Genomic DNA, 22447 nt, shown 5'->3' with positions numbered 1-22447 from the left:
TACAGTTATTAAATTATCATTGAACTCCTTTATTTATTTATTGCACAGGACCACAACTTTTTAATAGAAATTTGTGTATATATGAGTCTATAATATAAAAATGTCTGCTTGCACTTTATAAGTGCTCCAAAGTGACCACTGGCCAGCTTGGCTTCTGATCAGGGTCATAAATACTTTAGTGCATTTAGTTTTGGTGGCAGTGCTGAGCAAATCTGGACTTTGTTCATTGTATTGATGGTTTGCTTCCTTTCATTCAAGATAATTTGTCAGGGCTCTAGGTATTTAATATTCTGAAATCAAATGGGCCTGATTTTCTTTGCAAATTGTAACTTGTCACTGAACACTTTGGCTGGTAACTTTTTGTTTTTTACACTGGCAGCTCTGGGAGCAAGACAAGAGAGTCACCTGCAATTGTCCACTGAGCAAGTACAGCACATCACACTTTTTTGTTGTTGTTTAGACACTGCATCTCAGAACATATCCACTCCTGCAGCACTTTTGTTTTCTCCCACATCTACTGGTCTTTAAATAAGAATCGGGAAAGTTCAGGTCTGATTTAGCTGAACATCATATTAATTTCAATTGCTGCTACTATTCACAATGTTCATATTATTGTGCTCTGTTGTACTCCAGACCCTCTTATTGATTTAATGTCTCCATTTCCAGAAAATGGCTCTTCTGTTATTGAACGTTTGTGGTCTCCCCACAATCACTGCTAAACTAACCCTCCACCTTTCGGTAGTAGGCAACACTACTACCCCAAAAATAAACTAAAAGAATCTTCTTTATTTTTCTTTACAATCTTATTGTTCAGGACTATGGATCTTGTTTCTCTATACACAGCAGCACAGCTTGAAATGCAAGGCAGGTCTCGATGTCTTATATGGGCTTTTGTGGTGGGTAGATATAGCCCAATGGGTGGTTCCTCCTATTGAGTCTTGTCAGGTGTGTGTGTGGTGTTCAGGCTGTCCTTGTTATTCATGGTTGTTCTTCTAAAACAGATTATTACCAGGTATGTGTGTGGTGTTCAGGCTGTCCTTGTTATTCATGGTTGTTCTTCTAAAACAGATTATTACCAGGTATGTGTGTGGTGTTCAGGCTGTCCTTGTTATTCATGGTTGGTCTGCTAAAACAGATTATTACCAGGTATGTGTGTGGTGTTCAGGCTGTCCTTGTTATTCATGGTTGGTCTGCTAAAACAGATTATTACCAGGTATGTGTGTGGTGTTCAGGCTGTCCTTGTTATTCATGGTTGTTCTTCTAAAACAGATTATTACCAGGTATGTGTGTGGTGTTCAGGCTGTCCTTGTTATTCATGGTTGGTCTGCTAAAACAGATTATTACCAGGTATGTGTAGTGTAAAATGTACTGTCCTTTTAAACCATGTCTGACCTTATAATCAGCGTTACAGATATGTCTCTGTAAACCACCAAAAGGTCAGATACATCATATCATGAAAGAAAATGCACAGAATTGAAATTTTAAATTGGATGTATCATATCTTAAGCTTATACTATTTTTTAAAATATTTATCATGTTGCAAAGATTGAAAGAAATATGTGTCCTTTTAAACCATGTCCAGTACCGGAATTTGGAAATGACCTTGTAAACCACCAAAACCAGTATGTGTGTGTGTGTGTGTGTGTGTAAAGGGAATGGGTGTCTGACCTGAGATCAGGGCACTGAGGATGTTGAGGAAACGGTCATCAGGGATTTGAGCATCAGTCAGCAGCAGCACAGTGGGGAGGTTTTTCACACCAGTCTTTACACACAGCCCCGCCAGATCCACCTGAACACACACACACACACACAAACACACACACACACACACACACACCACTTTATGTTCGGGACTCAGACACAGTCTGAGAAAAGTCTAGATTAAAAACGTACTTGTTCAGTTTAGCTTTTGGTAATTAATGTTTCTCCCTTTAGATAAGGCTGCAGATCCAGGCGTTCACGCATATAGGGAATTGTGGGTAAACTGAGATGCTGGTGCTGTTGTTCACCCACTGCACACGGTCACTCAGGTTTGTGAATGGTGGAGTGGGTGGATGCCGATATTTTAGGCAGCCTCCGTGTCTATGTTACCTTCTGGCTCTCTCCCTTTAGTTAGGCTGTTTTATTCATATCTGCTGGAGTCATTAGCCACACTCTCATACTGTTTTATATTTTCTGTTAATGGAGGACAGTAGAACTCTCTGGGACTTTCAGTTACTGACGGATGACTGTGGCATCACCAAGGGACTGAATCTGATGAATCTGATCTGAATAAGGTGGGCCACTTGAGAGGCTTTTCCTTTACTAATTAATAAATTAACGTATGGTCCCCGATCTCCTGCTTTCCCCTAATATCAGCCAATGCAGCCTATCCCTATCTGCCAATTACATTAAGGAAATTCAAAACACGCCACCTCCCATCTTAGACTAACACTTAAACTTTATTCTTATAGAAAATCCTTTTAAAAACATTATTTTAGTATCGCTAACAATGTTATAAATCTATGTGTAAAAAACGTGCGAAGCGCCTATCACATTTCCGTAGAGCGGCGCCTATTTTTCTACATTCTTAATGTTGTACATTATTTAGGGAGCCTAATTCTAAAATAACAAGGGTGTAGCAATGTTTTCCTGAAGTAATCAGAATTTGGATGCCCACACAGGAAAAATGCGACATGCAATTGAACACCCCTGGGAGCCAGTGGATCCCATAGGCACAGTGCTGAAACGTCAATGTCACCTATAGGCAGCGCGACAAAGATGTGGTCCACACAAATAAGCATTGTTACACACATTATCAGCCAACAATATATAACAATATGTTAAGAGATATTATTATTATTAAAATAAACGCAGGTCTTGCTGCTGTGGGCGCCAAAGTAACCAAAGCTTTCATAAAAAAAAAATAATAATAATATTTCCAAGCTACACGAGTATTGTTAATGTTAATCTACACAGATGTCTCTCCTGAAAACTGTTTATGTGGGTCAGTAAAGCGTTTCCTTTTATTTACAGTAAGCTTAGATTCACAATATTTTGACTGAGATGGCAGAGAATAGAGGCCACTATGCTAATATTGCTGTGATAACTCCAAAGAGTGTTGCACTAGATAAACCCACAAAGAGAGTCCACATCAACTCTTGACTTTCTGATGCGTAAACGAAAATAAAATGTCGAATTATTCAGGTAATTAATGATATGGTTGAGAATGTAAAGGGTTATAGGGTCATCCCTGCAGTGTGTGGATTCATCACTGAGAGCTCCACACACCCTGATGAATAAACCGATCGCAGCAGCCTCATCAATAGGGCATTGAAATATTTGGCCAGGTTTTTTTTAATGGAATCTGACAATCCTACAGGCTGGACTAAATGGGATCAATGGTGACCAGCAGCAGAGCTATCGATCAGGAAACAGCTCTCTAAAAGAAAACTTGATCTAAGATAATGAAGTTCTGCTCTTCTACATTTATCTTCACCTCAGAAGAGAAGACCACTCCCAGCTCTGCTCAAACACCAACATATTCAGGTTATTAGCATCATTATTCACAAATCACAATCTTATCAGAACTTCATTTTTTAATATGTTTTTTTTCTTGAAAATTAAAACTGATTATGTATTTTTCAGTTTTTGGTAAACAACTGTTTAATGTGATTATCATTATTAATAAATTAAACCGGTATTTTTCATGGCATTGCAGAGAAGCAGCATGGATCTACAGGACCCACTGATCATGGTAAATCCCTGTAATGAACATCCTGTTCAGGTTCTGCATTATTCCCAGCTCTGATTCAGAGGTGTACTTTAGAGCTGCTGTCAGGCAGATGTTACAGATGTCTTAGATGTTGTGGATGTTGTGGATGGCTGGGTGGATGTTGTGGATGGCTGGGTGGATGTTGTGGGCGGCTGGGTGGATGTTGTGGATGGCTGGGTGGATGTTGTGGATGGCTGGGTGGATGTTGTGGACGGCTGGGTGGATGTTGTGGATGGCTGGGTGGATGTTGTGGATGGCTGGGTGGATGTTGTCGATGGCTGGGTGGATGTTGTGGATGGCTGGGTGGATGTTGTGGATGGCTGGGTGGATGTTGTGGATGGCTGGGTGGATGTTGTGGATGTTGTGGACGGCTGGGTGGATGTTGTGGACGGCTGGGTGGATGTTGTGGACGGCTGGGTGGATGTTGTGGATGTTGTGGATGGCTGGGTGGATGTTGTGGATGGCTGGGTGGATGTTGTGGATGGCTGGGTGGATGTTGTGGATGGCTGGGTGGATATATCTGTCCTGAGGTCGTTACCTTCAGCTCCTGCAGGCCGTAGCCCCTGTGCACTGTGGGCTGGAAGACGTCCATGTTGGAGAAGTGAGCGGCCAATCGGGTTAGGCTCTGCTTTCCGCTGCCGCCCACCCCCACCAGCAGGGCGTGGCCTCCAGGGCAGGCCAAGATACGGCTGATGCGACACCTACACAGATCAAACACACACAGCAATTATACAGGATCTCAATATACACAGATGCACACGTTCAATTACAGAAAGGGGAAATACGTATTTAAACACTCTGCGACTTTGTTCTCCCACTTAGAAATCATGGAGGGGTCTGAAATTTTCATCTCAGGTGCATGTCCACTGTGAGAGACATAATCTTAAAAAATATATAAAAATCTGGAAATCGTGATCTATGATTTTTAAAAGAATTTATTTGTGTTACTGCTGCAAATATGTATTTGAACACCTGCCAAAAATTCTGGCCCTCAAAGACCTGTTATTCCACCTCTAAAACGTCCACCTCCACTCCACTTATTATTCTATTCTATTCTAAATTAAAAGCACCAGTTTGAGGTTGTTAGCTGCATAAAGACAGCTCTCCCCCCCACACTATCAGTAAGACTCCAACTACTAACATGTCAATCCTTCTTCTGAGGTGCCCCATCATTACTTTAGTCTCTACAGAGGATGTGTGTGGATGGAACACTCACACATGTAGCATGGCCTGCTGGAACAGCACCAGGTTCATGCTGGAGTAAAGCTGGTTGTAACTGTGCAGAGCTTCATTCAGGATGCTGCTCAGCTCCTCCCACCCCAGTACCGGAGCGTACATCGGCTCTGCAGCCCCCCCACCATAGTGCAGATACACCACCGGCTCCTGAAGCCCAGGCTCCTGCTCCAGTCCCTAACACACACAAAAACAAAAACACACACTATAAATCATTAATTACAATCCACCATGAATTTAACATATACTATGAACTTTTTGATAAGAAACAAACAAAAACTTATTCAGTATCCACTTTAAATCTAAAACTACTAGAACAATTTAGTATCTACTATGAATTATTCAGTAGCTGCTAATCATTTTTTAGTATCTAGCAATAATGATTCAGTATCCACTATGAATTATACAGTATTAACTATGTATCATAAACTACTGAAATTAATCTGTGTTGTTTTCAAGTATCCACAATGAACTGCTCTGTATCTACTCTTTAACTGTTTAGTATCCACTATGAACTATTTAGTATTCACTCTGAATCCTGCTGAACTATTCAGTTTCTTGTATTTATTTTACAGTCACTTCTATTAATTATTTAGTACCTAGCAAAAATGATTCAGTATCACTATGAATTATTCAGTATCCACTGAGATTATTTTATCTATGAATCTACTATGAATGTTATGTTCAATACTATGGAAGTACCCAGAGTAAATTTCTACTTCTACTTCAAATTATTTAGTGAATTATTTAGTATTTACTATGAATCCTTCTTTAGTCAGTATGAATTATTCAGTGTCTACTATGAAATAATCTGTTGCACAACACAGTAGCTGTTTACCTCACAGGCCTGTCGAGCTGCGTCTGTCTGCAGTTTATAGAAGAGGTTCTGGTCGGCCGGGTCAGTGAACCGGTCTGAATACACTCTCCTGGACTCGTGCACCCAGAGCTGCAGCAGCTCACACCCCCGCTTCACACACTCCGGCCTGGAGAACAGCAGGCCCTGGCAATAAAACACACTTTAATATTATTGTTTTATCTATAAACTAAGAAATCAAAGATATCTCCTGATCAGGAATTCACTCCAGTCAGTTCTAACAGACTCCTCTTCACCTGGAAGAGGCGGGACAGGTCCCACAGGCTGAAGACGTGGAGGAAGTTCTTGGCGGTGGGCAGGAAGTGGCAGCTCGCCGTGTTGTGGAGGGCGATGGCTGCCTGAACCAGGGCGGGGCCGATGCTGGCCACAGATGGGCTGAAGCTCTGGTTCTGAAGGTGCTGAATCAGGATGGGGCTGAAGATTGAGCTGAGGGTCTCACGGCTGGGACTGTTCATCGTCAACACTGAGAAATGCCTCTAAACACAATAAAACAAAAACATTAATCTTTATATGAATTACTACAATTACACACTGTAAAAAATGCTGTGAAATCCACAGTAGTATACTGTGTTCCTTCACAATTAACTACTGTAAATACTATTACAGTATTATACTGTAAATGCAGCCAAAACCACAGTAATTAATTTGAAAATGATCAAATCACAGTGATAATCCTTCTACTGTAAAATAAAAATCACATTAATAATCACACTACTGTAGAAATTCACAGTAATACAATGTAATAATCCACTAACGGACAATCAAAAGGGGGCAGTAGTCATTTGGAAGAATAATAATAATAATAATAATAATAAGAAGAAGAAGAAGTTTGAAAAGTGGAGCTGCACTGAATCCACTATTCCATGTAAGTATCATATAGCGCAATGCTGTCTCTTGAAAAATCTAAATGTAATTATATTTTATTTCAAAATAATGAAATCAGAATAAGACTGCTAGATAAAAGATGTCATGCAGTACAGGGCATTAAATAAATGCTTATGTTTAACAGTGATTTAATACTGACTGCAGAATAAAGCAGTAAAATATCATTCTGTTGTGAAAACACTTATGTAAATAAAAACACAATACACATAACTATTTATAAAAGTCTGGTCAATACAACTATACACAAAATTACATTGAAACATTTTTACAGACTAATCTACTATTCAGCTGCTGCCAGTTTTTTTTAACAGTAATTTTTGTTTTTACAGTTAGTTACTGTGATTTGCTTTTGGTTCACAGTAAATTATAGTTTAACTACTGCCAGTTAGGTACTGTAAATTTCACAGCACAGTGCATTCTTATATATTCATATTATTACAACTGCATTAAGTAATAATTTTATTAATATCACCACTGTCCGGTGAAATACAAGTATCTCTATTGTTGACGATTTTTTGTTTACTATATAATTTGAATACACAAACTGTCCCTCAAACTGTGCCAAAATTTCTTGATGAATGAACAAATAAAATATCTCCAAAATTACCTGAAATAAACAGTTTTTACATTAAACTCGATTAAATAGTAAGAAAGATTTATCTTCCTTTTATAAAGTTTTGGAGATACTTGGGTTTTCATTGGACAGCGATGTCTTTCTTTAGTTCTTCAATTGTCTGTGTGAAAAGCTCAGTGCAGTGTTTTTTCAGCTTTCATGGGACAGGTGGCAAAAGTCATGGGACATAATATGCTGACTAGTTTCTGTCCCATTAATTTTGGCATGTCTGTTTTTTCATTTAGAACAGAAGAAAAAGGTTTGGTGTGTCTCACTCTCTTATTCCTCCTCACTCTTTTTGTTCTCTCTCACACACACCTACAATATCCTACCTGCTTAATCCCATCTATTTCTGTGCACTGATACTGCAACACTAAACGGTAGCAGTGTTCTAAAACGGTAGTGCATATCTATCAGAAACCAGTGCTGAGGTGGATATGAGTGTGGGTGATGGTGTACCTGCAGTCTGGGGTTGATGGTGTAATGTCCTGCTTGTGGATTCATACAGGCTATATACTGAGTGTTGATGATTAATTTCATACGTAGCGTCTGTGTGTCATACCTGAACATAAAAACACACAATTCACATTATTTATACATTAGAGAATCACATTGGCTTATTTTTATTCATAAATCACGTTCTGCTATTTTTCAGCTTATATCTCTTCTCTGATCTCAATAAATAACAATACATATCAGACTCGCTCCAGTGGATGGATCACAATAGTTTTTAGTGAACTGGGAAAATCTGCTTTTAGCTACAGTACTGCAGCGAGTTGGAATTCACTACAGGAAACGGTAAAGTTCAGCTCGCTAAGATTACTGATCAATTTTATATCAGAAAGCCTGTGATTTTTATGTGTTATTTTCTTTATGGTCATTTTATTTACATTTTCCTATTTCCCCTCTCTCTATACATATATATATATATATATATATATATATATATATATATATATAAAATGTAATTTAATTTCTTATCTAATGTTTTAATCTCTTTTATACTGTAAATGCTTGATTGTATTGTAAATGAGGGTCACCCTCAATGTGTTCCCCAGGTAAAATAAAGTCTAACTGAATTGGTTGTTTATACATTTTTTTTTCAGGTAATTTACATGTCTTACAGTCTAATAGAGAGCAGATCAGGTCAGTGCGTTTCTCCTCACCAGTGTGTATAGTCCAGGTGTTGGCGTATCAGTGCGTGTGGCTGAACCGTGCCATAGCAGTCGGCCGCGGTCATGTTCATATCATCGATGAAGTAGACGAGTCTCCTGCTGCCTGGGGGAGTGTAGCTCCGCCCTGCTCGCTTCTCCAGCGGCCTCTCCAACAGCCCTGCAGATACAGCAGCAGAGAGTTAATGCCTTCCTTTAAGAGCTCAGGACTGAAAAGCATTTTTTAATTACCCAACCCACTAATTAGGACTCCCCCTATCACTAGTAATGCCCCAACACACCAGGAGGGTGAAGACCAACACATGCTTCCTCCGATATATGTGAAGTCAGCCACCACTTCTTTTCGAGCTGCTGCAGATGCAGCATTGCCGAGTAGCATCACAGTGCGCTCGGAGAAAAGCGCAGCGGCTCGGTTCTGATACATCAGCTCACAGACGCCCTTTGTTGTGGACATCACGCTACGAGTGATGTGGGGAGAGAGCGCCATCTACCCACCCAGAGGGAGCAGGGCCAACTTTGCTCCCTCTGAGCGGCGGCAGCTTGAGCTGTTGTTCAAACCTGCGACCTCCCGCTCATAGTGGCAGCGCTTCAGACCGCTGGACCACTCGGCGCCCCCCCCTTAACAGTATTTTAAAAAAATGGTTCACTTCTAAGAATGTGATGTTTATTAGACTTTAAAAACACATTATACATTTTAATGACATTACATAAGGTCGACCTTATAAGGGATTACACATACAGGTCTTTCACTATTTAAAGGATTATGTTTGAGTAAAATGAGCATTGTTGTTTTATTCTATAAACTACGAACAACATTCCTCCTAAATTCCACACAAAATTAATATCATTTAGAGCATTTATTTACAGAAAATGAGAAACAGCTGAAATAACAAAAAAGATTCAGAGCTTTCAGACCTCAAATAATGCAAAGAAAACAAGTTCATATCTATAAAATTTTAAAAGTTCAGAAATCAATATTTGGTGGAAGAACCCAGATTTTTAAATCACAGCTTTTATGCTTCTTGGTATGCTCTCCACCAGTCGTTCACACTGCTTTTGGGTGACTTATTCTGCTCTTGCGGCAAAACTTCAAGCAGATCAGATTTGTTTGATGGCTTGTGGTCATCCACCTTCCTATTGACTTACATTACTAATATTGACTTTTACTGGAAATAAATGATGCCTGGAGCCAATAGGAAGGATGGATGTTTGTGTAATGGACTAAGAAAGACTCTGTGTGTTCTGTATTTGATTAAAACAGTACTTTGTTGTTATAATTTTTCTGTAAAATGGCAACAGTTTATTAAAGAGTTCTGATTCTGCTTCTGATGATCCAGCAGGTGGCACTTTTGACTTCTGAATTAATGAGTGTGTGATTTTCTGTGATGAACAGAACTCTGTCATGCTTATATAGAACTGCAACCCATAGAGTACATAGCAATACATCGAGTTTGGACACACATTCTCATTCAATGTTTTTTTCCACATTGTAAATTATTACTGAAGTCATTCAGACTATGAAGGAACACATAAGAAATCATGTAGTAACTTAAAAAAGTGTTAAACAACCCAAAATACTCTGTGAAGCATTTAGGTGCTCTGGTACTTATCCTGTGTATCAGTGGTAAATCTTGCTCTTTCTTTCCTGGGTCCTGATGAGAGCCAGTTTCATCAAAACATGATGGTCTTGGTGATCACAGTTGAGGATATTTTCAGATTAACTGATCTTAATTTCTTAAAGTATTTTTACTTTTCTTACTTGAGAAGTTAGTGTCATAATCTCAATTAGAACATTAGACAAATAGAGCTATTCACTTTATACCAACTTTTATTTTATACCACTTTATACCTCTTCACACCTTTACAACTGATACTCTCAAACACAGTAAGAGACAAGAAATTCAAGTAATTAACTCTTGACAAGTTCAGCACAGCTGTTAACTGAAAGCTGATCCAGGTGACTCTACCTCATAAAACTGACTAAGAAAAAAGACAGCCAAAAAGAGTCTAAAATATGAAACATATTCTGGTTTGTTTAACACTTTTTTGCGTGCTAAATAATTCAATAGCTTTTTCTTCACAGTCTGGATACCTTCAAAATTAATCTACAATGAAGAACATTTCAAAATAATGGATAATCCTGAATTTAAGCTGTTGAAACTGTACATATACAAGTGCATCTCAAAGAAATTTGAATATCATTGAAAAGTAACTAAAATTTCAGTAATTCATTTCACAATGTGAAACTCATATTATATATTACACACAGTGTGATCTATTATAAAGGTTTATTTTATTTTAAGTAGGTATTTATGTTTTAGTGTTGATGTTATGGCTTGCAGCCAATGAAAACTCAAAAATCATGATCTCGAAAATTATATAAGACCAATTAGTGCTTTTGACAGTGTGGGCAGTGTGTGAAGTCCTGCTGGAAAATGAAATCCACAGCTCTTTAAAAGTTTTTTGCAGAGGGAAGTATAAAGTGCTGTAAGATTTTGTGGGAAAACACTGCACTTTGGACTTGATAAAACACAATGGATCAACACCAGCACCATCACTGATTGTGGAAACTTCACACTAGACTTCAAGCAGTAATTTTTCAATGTTTTTTTATTCTCTTGTCTTCAGTACTAAACTGAACCACTTGTTGATGTGTAGGAACAACACAGGCTGCAGTCAGTGGATGAAGTGGTGAAATTTCTCATACACGCCACTAGGAGGCGCTGTCCATCTTGCTGGAGGCTGAAAGACTTGCACACACACACACACACACACACACACACACACAGGATGGAGGACTCACTCTGCAGGCTGGAGGAGGAGGTGTAGTAGTGCAGTGGAGCGCTGATGGAGAGGAAGTCGTCAGGCAGTGTATCCAGCAGGTTTCTGATCAGGGAGCTCTTTCCGGTCCCTGTTCCCCCGACCAGCATCACCGGCTGCCCTCTGTCCAGCAGCAGCCGCAGAAAATACTGCAGCCGCACCGTCTCCACTGTGGGCACCAACACCCCCTGCACACACACAACCACTTTCATAATTACATCATCTACAGTACCAGAACGTTTACACACACCTTAAATTCAGTGTTTTCCCATTATTTTCAAATTAAAACTTTTTAATTATTCACTAAACAAAAAAGTGTTAAATAAATCAGAATAGGTTTTATATTTTAGATTCTTCAAAGTAGCACCTCTTGCTTAGATGACAGTTCTGCACATCTTGGCTGGATTTTCTCAGTCAGCTTTAAAAGATAGAGTCACCTGGATCAGCTTTCAGTTAACAGCTGCGCTGAACTTATCACAAGTTAATTACTTGAATTTCTTGTCTCTTAATGTGTTTGAGAGCATCAGTTGTAAAGTAGTGAAGAGGTAGAGTTGGTATACAGTGAATAGCTCTATTTGAGTAATGTTCTAATCCATATTATATCAAGAACTACTCAACTAAGTAAAGAAAAAAATACTTTAAGACATGAAGGTCAGTCAATCCCAAAGCATTTAAGAATGCAGTCACAAAAAACATCAACAATTTTATGATGAAACTGGCTCTCATCAGGATCGCCCCAGAAATGGAAGAGTAAGAGCACCTAAACGCTTCAGAGTATTTTGGTTTGTTTAACACCTTTCAATTACTACATGATTCCTTATGTGTTCCTTTAAAGCCTGAATAACTTTAGTATTAATTTACAAAGTAGAAAAAGAAAATTAAATGAGAAGATATATCCAAATATACAATGTATTCAGTATATCCACTATAAACTATACAGTCCCCTCTATGAATATCTAATCCTCTACTAGGAATGATTTACCACGTATTAGGAAATATCTACTATTAATTATTTAGTATTTACCTTAACTTAATCACTGTCCACGGGAAACAGTTCAGTATCCGGTAATATTTATTCGAAAAATGATTAAAGGATTAAACAATAGAGTTTCCTGGTGGGCAAGACTACACACTGATGGTGAGTGAGCCAAAAGTGTATACCTTACCTCAGTCTAACTCACAGAATAAACTATTTACACACTTTACTACATATTATCCAACTCCACACATTGTCGGTACACTGTTTAAAAATGGTTATAAAACCAAATTGGGTGTAATCTTTAAAACTGTATGCTCTGTGTCTCTTCTCAGTCTTTCTCTCCCTCCGTCTCAGTCCCTCTCTGTTTCTATTCCTCTTTTTCCTGCTCTCTCACTGATTCCAGCTCCCTCTGCCTGTCTTTCTTAGTCTATTTCACCCCTCTCTGTTTCTATTCCTCTTTCACCCACTCTCTCTGTCTCTCCCTCTCCATATCTCTCTGTCTCTGTCTGTCTTTCTGTCTTATTCTCCTCTTTCTGTTTTTATCCCTTTCTTTCCAGTTTTCTCACACTTTCTGTCTCTCTCCTTCTTAGTCTCTCTCCACCCCTCTGTTTTTATCCCTCTATTTCCAGCTCTCTCACTCTTTCTGTCTCCCTCTCCAACTCTGTCTCTGTCTCCCTCTCTCTCTCTGGGTTTATGTGTATAGTGGTAATAAGTGGAGGAGATGTGCTGGGCTTGATGTTGGCGTCTTTCTCTTTGTGCACTGACCCTCAGTAATGTGCTAAGTGCTCTAAATCAGCCTGTTATTGTTGTGAAATTAAAACTGCAGGGGGGCGGAGCTTCTCAGGAAGAGTGGAGCTGAAGACAAAGGGAAGTACTGTCAGCGAGCGATTCAGGAGATAAAGACAGGAGTTTAGAAACGAAGCTCAAAACTCCTGAAACTTCCAGCAGCTTAACAGCAGCGCTGACCTGTAACAGAGCGTCTGCCTCCAGCTGAAAGCCGGGCACTCGCTCGGCCCACGGTACGAAGCGCCGGGTCTGGGGGTCCAGGTAGAAGTCGAACACGGTGGCGTGGGCTGGCAGCTTCACGCTCTTCATCTCTTTAACCCACCACTGACTGAACTCAGCCCTGTAATCACGAAGCTGCACACAGAAACACGTACAATGAGAACAACTGCATTTTTTTTCTAAAAACAATGGGACTATATATATACCCCAAAGAATAATTAAATTAAACAATATTCTTGTTATTCTAGGACATTAAAAGATTTTGTGGCACTAATATAATAATATAATAGCATAATTATTGCTTCCTGCTTCTGTGCCGTTCAGACGCTTCTCTGCTTAGCTCTGCTATCTCTGCTATCTTTCATACTTTTCTTTATTTTCAGATATTTTCGAGCTACAGTGTCTGAGCTCATTATTTAGATTAGCACTAGCACTACCATATTTTGTTTCTTATTTTATTTTTTTTCTAGTTTCTTTTGGACATTTTATAGTAGAGCCATAGGCACAGGAATCAGAAAAGTTCCTGTAGAGTACTTAAGAAGAAATCTGCAAGATGCCTCCTTGTGTGGGTTCAGAGCACCTGTGCTGCCAGAACTGCTACAATCTTCTACAAAGAATGACTGTTTTGGAAACAAATTTTCGGTCCTTGTTATCAGAGTTTAAGGACTGGCATCTCTGCGCTGTTCGAGGACCAACGGAGTGTGGGAGTGCTGCCAGCGGACAACGGGCAGGGATTTTAACGGAGCAGCGAGCAGTGGAGACGAACAGAACTGGACCAGCAGATCATGTGGACATTCCTAATGTGAGTACAGCTGAAAGATATGGGCAAAACCAGCAATGGGTTCGCATTGGAGCTAAACCCAAACGCCATGTTTTTGAGAATCAGCACAGCATTGGAAAATAATATAATTTTAATTTTATATATCAGTGGTTTCTTAAAGTATATTAAGCTGTTAATATATTATCTCTTTCACGTCCAAAAACAATAAAACGCTAAACCTGGTCCTGGTGTGTAGCTCCACCGAAAGCCCAGATACAAGCGAACACAAAGTACATCTCATAGACGTCCCGCGGAGAGTCCACCGGGACATTCTCAGGGGTCAGCAGACCGTCCAGCAACGAGCAGAGCGTCTGAGGAGGAGGAACAGAACAGAACACCTTAAAATTACAGTTAAATTAAAATAGAAATCTCAGTGAGAGAGCAAGGCCAATTGTGCTCTCGCAGGGGTCCGGCAACTAATGGCAAGCTGCATGACCAGGATTCAAACCAGCAATCTCCCGATCATAATGGCAGCACCTGAGTCTGCTGGACCACTCGGAACCCCTCTTAAGTATCCACTATGAATTTTTCAGAGGATTTCTATACAGGCTGAGGACTCTCAGATATATCTGGTGTTAGCTAACAGCTATGCCCGTGTTTTCTTCTCACACACAGAACATGCTGCCCTGCAGGGATAGGGGAGAAAGCGCTGCACTGCACACTGCCCCCTGTGGCACTCCATGGAAATACCGCTGTTCTTTTAAAATATGCTCACTCCAAAAGTATTAATTAATGGGGCATTGAACTGTTTTAATGGCAAGCACTGATATACTTTTCTTTTATCATTATACTGTGCAACACTAGTCTGTACCTGGGATTATTTAGTATGTACTTTAAACGGATGAGTATGTGGTGAATTATGCGGTATGTGTTGAGAGTATGTGGGTGTGGTGGTACCTGCACCATGCTGTTCTCTGGGACGAGGGTAATGGTTTTAAAGGAGTTCCTGATTTGCTCAATGCAGCGGGAGACGTATTTGTCAAACAGGATGGTGAGGTGAGCTCGCTCGGTCTGCCTCTGCCTTCTGTCAATCCAGCTATTTACATACCTACAAATAAATCACACACATAAACACAGTAAATTAACCCCTCCTCTCCTTCAATAGTGGGATTTCTCAGCACTGATACATTAAAACCAAAATCTAATAAACTTCATGTAATATTTTTGTGTGAAAAGTGAAGAGGAACCTCAGCTGTCCGTCACACTGTATGAACATTCTGGGATGTACGGAATAAAGGAAACAGTTATGAGTAAAACAGGAATAAGTAAAACAGTCAAAATAAACAAATCAAAATAAACCAAACCCACTAACTAAAATAAACCACACCCACTAACTAAAATAAACCACACCCACTAACTAAACACACCACCAAGCCTCACCAACTTCCCCGAACAAACCACACCCACTAACTAAATTAAACCACACCCACTAACTAAAATAAACCCCACCCACTAACTAAAATAAACCTACTAACTAAAATAAACCACACCCACTAACCAAAATAAACCTACTAAATAAATTAAACCCCACCCACTAACTAAAATAAACCTACTAACTAAAATAAACCTACTAACTAAAATAAACCACATCCACTAACTAAACACACCACCAAGCCTCACCAACTTCCCCGAACAAACCACACCCACTAACTAAATTAAACCACACCCACTAACTAAAATAAACCTACTAACTAAAATAAACCACACCCACTAACCAAAATAAACCTACTAAATAAATTAAACCCCACCCACTAACTAAAATAAACCACATCCACTAACCAAAATAAACCTACTAAATAAATTAATCCCCACCCACTAACTAAAATAAACCACACCCACTAACCAAAATAAACCCACTAAATAAATTAAACCCCACCCACTAACTAAATTAACCCACACCCACTACCTAAATAACCCCCACCCACTTACTAAAATAAACCTACTAACTAAAATAAACCACACCCACTAAAATAAACCACACCCACTAACTAAAATAAACCTACTAACTAAAATAACCCACACCCACTAACTAAATGAACCACACCCACTAACTACAATAAACCTACTAACTAAAATAACCCACACCCACTAACTAAATGAACCACACCCACTAACTAAAATAACCCACACCCACTAACTAAATTAACCACACCCACTAACTAAAATAACCCACACCCACTAACTAAATAAACCCCAACCACTTACTAAAATAAACCTACTAACTAAAATAAACCACACCCACTAACTAAAATAAACCACACCCACTAACTAAAATAAACCACACCCACTAACTAAATAAACCCCAACCACTAACTAAAATAAACCACACCCACTAACTAAATAAACCCCAACCACTTACTAAAATAAACCCAGTAACTAAAATAAACCACACCCACTAACTAAAATAAACCCACTAAATAAATTAAACCCCACCCACTAACTAAATTAACCCACACCCACTACCTAAATAACCCCCACCCACTTACTAAAATAAACCTACTAACTAAAATAAACCACATCCACTAACTAAAATAACCCACACCCACTTACTAAAATAAACCACACCCACTAACTAAAATAAACCACACCCACTAACTAAAATAAACCTACTAACTAAAATAACCCACACCCACTAACTAAATGAACCACACCCACTAACTAAAATAAACCACACCCACTAACTAAATAAACCCCAACCACTTACTAAAATAAACCTACTAACTAAAATAAACCACACCTACTAACTAAAATAAACCACACCCACTAACTAAAATAAACCTACTAAATAAATTAAACCCCACCCACTAACTAAAATAAACCACACCCACTAACTAAAACAAACCTACTAACTAAATTAAACCACACCTACTAACTAAATTAAACCACACCCACTAACTAAAATAAACCTACTAACTAAAATAACCCACACCCACTAAAATAAACCACACCCACTAACTAAATGAACCACACCCACTAACTAAAATAAACCACACCCACTAACAAAATAACCCACACCCACTTACTAAAATAAACCACACCCACTAACTAAAATAAACCTACTAACTAAAATAACCCACACCCACTAAAATAAACCACACCCACTAACTAAATGAACCACACCCACTAACTAAAATAAATCTACTAACTAAAATAACCCACACCCACTAAAATAAACCACACCCACTAACTAAATGAACCACACCCACTAACTAAAATAAACCACACCCACTAACTAAAATAACCCACACCCACTAACTAAAATAAACCACACCCACTAACTAAATAAACCCCACCCACTAACTAAAATAAACCACACCCACTAACTAAATAAACCCCAACCACTTACTAAAATAAACCTACTAACTAAAATAAACCTATTAACTAAAATAAACCACACCCACTAACTAAAATAAAACTACTAACTAAAATAAAGCTACTAACTAAAATAAAGCTACTAACTAAAATAAACCACATCCACTAACTAAAATAAACTACACCCACTAACTAATATAAAACTTCTAACTAAAATAAACCACATCCACTTGCCAAACTACTGGGCGTCTAGAGGAGTTGTGAGATATGGACTGAGAGAAATCTGTATTTGAGGTCTTTGTTTACAGAGCATAAACTAGTGGACAGCCCAAATATGACCTGATTAAAGACCTACATGTTCCAGCTGAGGTCCTGCGGGTTGATGTACAGGATTCCAGCTCGGGAGACGGTGGCTGGCGTGGAGTTCCTCAGGTGACTGATCTCGAACAGCAGCCTCATGGACGCGGTGAGGGGAATCCTCTCATTACTGGCTAAAGTCAGAACCTGCATTACATTACATTACATTACATTACATTACATTACATTACATTACATTTGGCAGACGCTTTTGTCCAAAGCGACTTACAATATTGAAGTGCAAATAATAGAAGAGAACCTGCAGAAACAGAAGCTCTGTTACTGTGATAAAAAACTTCCAGCAGAGAATTACAGACTTAGTAACCCAATAAAGAAGCACCTTGTTGTCGTCCATGACTGTGTTCAGAGACTCAATCCACATAGGGTCGATATCTCCATCCAGGACAACCCACTTAGGACCAGGGTGAGGGTTACTGGCCTGCTCACGCATGAAGTAAGACAACAAACCTGAAAAAGATGAGCATCAGACCATTCAGCAGGCAGAGGGGTTCCTGTAGCAATAGGGACTTCATAAGACACTGACAGTATCCACAACTATGCATCCGGTAGGTTAAAAAGGTTCATTATATTTATATTTTTATATTTTTATATTTACAGGTGGACAAAATTATTGGTACCCCTCGGTTAATGAAAGAAAACCCCACAATGGTCACAGAAATAACTAGAAAAAGTTAAGTTAAAATAAGTACAAATGTAAGTAAAATATGCTATAAAAATGAACAAATGAAAGTCAAACATAGCTTTTCAACCATGCTTCAACAGAATTATTTTATAAAACTGGCCTGGACAGAAATGATGGTACCTTTAACTTAGTATTTTGTTGCACAATCTTTACGGCAATCACTGCCATCAAAGAATTCCTGTAACTGTCAATGAGACTTCTGCTCCTATCAGCAGTTTTTGTTCCCACTCCTCATGAGTAAAGTGCTCCAGTTGTCTCAGGTTTGAAGGTGTCTTTTGCATGTTTCAGCTCCTTCCAAAGATGCTCAATAGGATTTAGGCCAAGGCTAATAGAAGACCACTTCATAATAGTCCAATGTTTTCCTCTTAGCCATTCTTAGGTGTTTTTTAGCTGTGTGGTCTATCGTTTTAACAATGATGTCCTCCTTGGTCGTCTCCCATTAAGTCCACTTTAGCTCAAACAGCAATGGATGGTGTGATCTGACACTTATGTTCCTTGAGCTTAAGGTTCATCTTTAATCTCTTTAGAAGTTTTTCTGGGCTCTTTTATCATCATTCGTATTGTCCGTCTATTTATCATCAATTTACCTCCTGCAGTCACGTCTAGGTAGGTTGGCTACAGTCCCATAGATCTTAAATTTAAATAAATTTAAATACACACACACACACACATATATAGACCCACTGACTGATTACAAGATATAAGACACCTGTGATGCTAATTTGTGGACACACCTTGATTTAACATGTCCATTTGGGCACAATATTTTCAGGAGTACTATCATTTTTGTCCAGGCCTGGTAAATGAGTTTACTTTGTGTAAAAAAATCTGTTGAAGCATGCTTTCATAATCAATGTCTGATTTTCATTTATTCATTTTTATCACATGTTTTATTAAATATTACTTTTGATTGGATTCAAGTTATTTCTGTGACCATTGTGGGTTTTTCATTTTTTAATTGAGGGGTACCAACATGTTTTGTCCATGTGTGTACACATAGATTTGTCAGTAAAACCTTCTCACAAAACAAGAGATAAATATGTTTTGATCAAAAAATGGTCACATTCAAATTAACATATACATTCTGTTAATATTCACAATGAAGACATATTTAAGTATCCTAGAATTTGCAGAAAATAACAAATACTCCAGCCAGCATGAATGTCTCCTATTCTATACTGTAATGTTTAAGTTAATATCTGTACGTCAAACTATCAAAATGTCCTGGAGAGTCAGTCTAGGGCCCTAAAGGTTTAGCTGACCAATTGGAAAAACAAATAGATGGCATAACACAAATAATTTTGACTAATAGAAAAAATAATACACAGATTTTTCCACTACTAAATAGTCATTAGTTGCTGCTCCGCTAACATCTAATTTCCTTATTTCCTTATTTTGGTCTAGTTGTTAGTATTAATCTCCTGGCTTAAAGCATTTTATCCCTTCTGTTCTAGGCTGTTAACAGTTAATAAATAATTACAGAGGACGTGAACTCAGCCTCAGCAGCCACAGACAGTATAAAACAACAGAAACTCAAAACAACAGAAATCAGTACCATCCTTCCACTCCCGAGTTGCTGGATGGATAAAGCCGAAAAGCTGATCTGTGCTCACGGCTTTGGGGTTGAGATCATTCCATACAGGCTTTTGTTTTCTGTTGGCGTAGGTTCTGTAGAGAGTTCTCAGGATCTGATAGAGAATAAGAATAAAGCTACTGAGTGATCACAGTGATCACAGGTTCTCAGATGGTAAGGGAAAAGCTGGTATGATGGAGGTTCTAACCTGACTCTTTCCTGTGCCGGCTCCTCCCACCACAAACACAGAGTGACGAACACTGAGCAGCTCTTCTAGTTGAACAACCTACAATTGAAATCAGGCATCAGTCAGTACAGTCTGAGCAGGAGAGACATGTTCAGCGCTTGTTAAAATTATGTATGTTTGATCCCTGTTAATGCCACAGCCATCTGCACTCAAAATCCTTTAATTTTCCCAAAAATCATCAGTACTCCTTATAATTCCGTGCACCTTATTTAAGAATTTTACCAGTCAGGTTGTAAGGAGCAGAAAGTCACTTCACTGAAGTACAGCATTATAAGGGTGAGTTTTACATGAAATTTCTCCAGCACTTAGCAGCACTAGCAGCAGCCACTAACCCTTAGCGCTAGCTCTTTCGCCCTTCAGAGGACACTATATCGGACTACTAGCTGATAGCTTAGCAGAACACTCGGGGTTCCTTAGTCTAGCGCTATTAGGTGGAATTTATGTCTCGCTAGCGCTGTGGTTAGCAGCCAATGCTAATGCTGTTGCACACAGCCTTAGTGCTGGAGAATCTTTACAGAAAATTAGGGCACTATAGGCTCCTATGGTGTGGCCTAAGCCTTTGTCTTTAATGGCATTTTTCCCTTTACATTACTTCTACTTTTATACTTTAAGTAGTTTTAAAAGCAGTATTTTAAACTTTAACTTAAAGACTAAAAAGTTTCAGTTGATACTTTAACTTCTACAGAAGTACAGTACGGGCTAAAAATTTGGACATTGATTATTGATTACTGACCTTAAGGATAAAGGGGTCCTCTGGTTGGAGTTTGAGCTCCAGGGCGCTCTGCCGAACCAGCTCCTCAAAATCTGAATCCATCTGCCTCTGGACCTCCACACCCGGGAACAGATCACCCACCAGACCCAGGAACACCGGAACGTCCTCCATCACCATCTTGGGCATGTTGAAATCTCGCAGGGCCCGCATTAAGACCTGCACACACCACAGGGCCAATCAGCAGGCTAGTCTCAGTACTACACTTCAGTACAGAAATTAAGAACTTATCAGGGGAAGGCTAAGTACTTCACAACCTTCTACTTAAAATAAAAAAGGTTAAACAAACCAAAATACTCTGTGAAGCATTTACATGGCTCTTATGTGGGAAACTGTTAATGTGTTGTTTCTGAGGCTGGTCATTTTAATGAACTTCCTGTGTAACAGAGGAAACTCTTGCTCTTTTTAAGTGATTATTTTTAAGTATTTTTTTCTTTACTTAATTGAGTATTTCTTCCCATAAAACACGGATTAAAACATTACTCAAATAGAGCTATTCACTGTATAATAACTCTACCTCTTCACCACTTGGCAAATGATGCTCTCAAACACATTAAGAGACAAGAAATTCAAGTAATTAACTCTTGATAAGTTCAGGTCAGCTGTTAACTGAAAGCTATTCCAAGTTACCGGTACTCATAAATCTGACTGAGAAAATCACGCCAAGATGTGCAAAACTGTCATCTAAGCAAGAGGTGCTACTTTGAAGAATCTCAAATATAAAACACTTTCTGGTTTGTTTAACAATTTGTTGTAAATAAATAATTTCACATGATTTTCTTCATAGTTTAAATGACTTTAGTATTAATCTACAGTGCAGGGAATTGTAGTATATCAGAACAGCCATTATCATTCTAGAAGAAACCTTGGATTTCTAGCATTAACTCATTAAATTTCATTCACAAAAAACAAATAATGAATTTTGATTAAAGTGTAGGTTTTAGAGAGTTTATAGATAGTGTTTTGGTAATGTAAACTGAATTTTAATTACATAAATGTTTGTTTTTATAGACCTGTTACAGGCAGGAGCCAAAAAAAAGTTGTTTGTAAATCTCTAAGATCAATGGTTATGGGGAAATGCACTTCAAATTCGAAAGCTTAAAGCACATCACCTGATCTTCAGGACTGGCCTTATCTCCTCTTCTGAGCTCACCAGCAACCACCAGCACAGACTTCACTGCACGCAAACCCCAGTCATAATGGTCCTGAAGAACAGCAACAGACCAGCTACTTCATTCTGTTTCCATCCACTGTAAACTTATTAACGAACACTGTGAGTTAACGATTTTAACCAACATCTGTAAGTGATATCCTCTTTAGGAGAAAGTCCC

The 22447-nt window shown here is 38.7% G+C and overlaps 1 protein-coding gene across 1 annotated transcript in view; it reads right to left on the bottom strand.

Moving 5' to 3' along the window:
- Window positions 1–22447, bottom strand: part of LOC103021919 (dynein axonemal heavy chain 11) — a 232881-nt gene that overhangs the window by 117742 nt on the left and 92692 nt on the right. Inside the window, exons 37-53 of the mRNA XM_049480231.1 lie at window positions 22229–22321; window positions 21081–21275; window positions 20309–20386; window positions 20083–20215; window positions 18165–18292; window positions 17823–17971; window positions 15053–15203; window positions 14335–14466; window positions 13297–13470; window positions 11335–11539; window positions 8526–8691; window positions 7819–7921; window positions 6098–6337; window positions 5826–5987; window positions 4971–5164; window positions 4293–4455; window positions 1669–1789 (exon numbers count right to left, since the gene is read on the bottom strand). Of these exons, the coding sequence (XP_049336188.1) occupies window positions 1669–1789; window positions 4293–4455; window positions 4971–5164; window positions 5826–5987; window positions 6098–6337; window positions 7819–7921; window positions 8526–8691; window positions 11335–11539; window positions 13297–13470; window positions 14335–14466; window positions 15053–15203; window positions 17823–17971; window positions 18165–18292; window positions 20083–20215; window positions 20309–20386; window positions 21081–21275; window positions 22229–22321 (2587 nt within the window). The remainder of the gene's footprint in view (window positions 1–1668; window positions 1790–4292; window positions 4456–4970; window positions 5165–5825; window positions 5988–6097; window positions 6338–7818; window positions 7922–8525; window positions 8692–11334; window positions 11540–13296; window positions 13471–14334; window positions 14467–15052; window positions 15204–17822; window positions 17972–18164; window positions 18293–20082; window positions 20216–20308; window positions 20387–21080; window positions 21276–22228; window positions 22322–22447) is intronic.

Source organism: Astyanax mexicanus, chromosome 6 (assembly GCF_023375975.1).
Source record: "Astyanax mexicanus isolate ESR-SI-001 chromosome 6, AstMex3_surface, whole genome shotgun sequence".
Classification (NCBI taxonomy): Eukaryota; Metazoa; Chordata; class Actinopteri; order Characiformes; family Acestrorhamphidae; genus Astyanax; species Astyanax mexicanus.
Note: the sequence above shows the minus strand (reverse complement) of the source record. Positions and strands in the feature narration are given on the sequence as shown.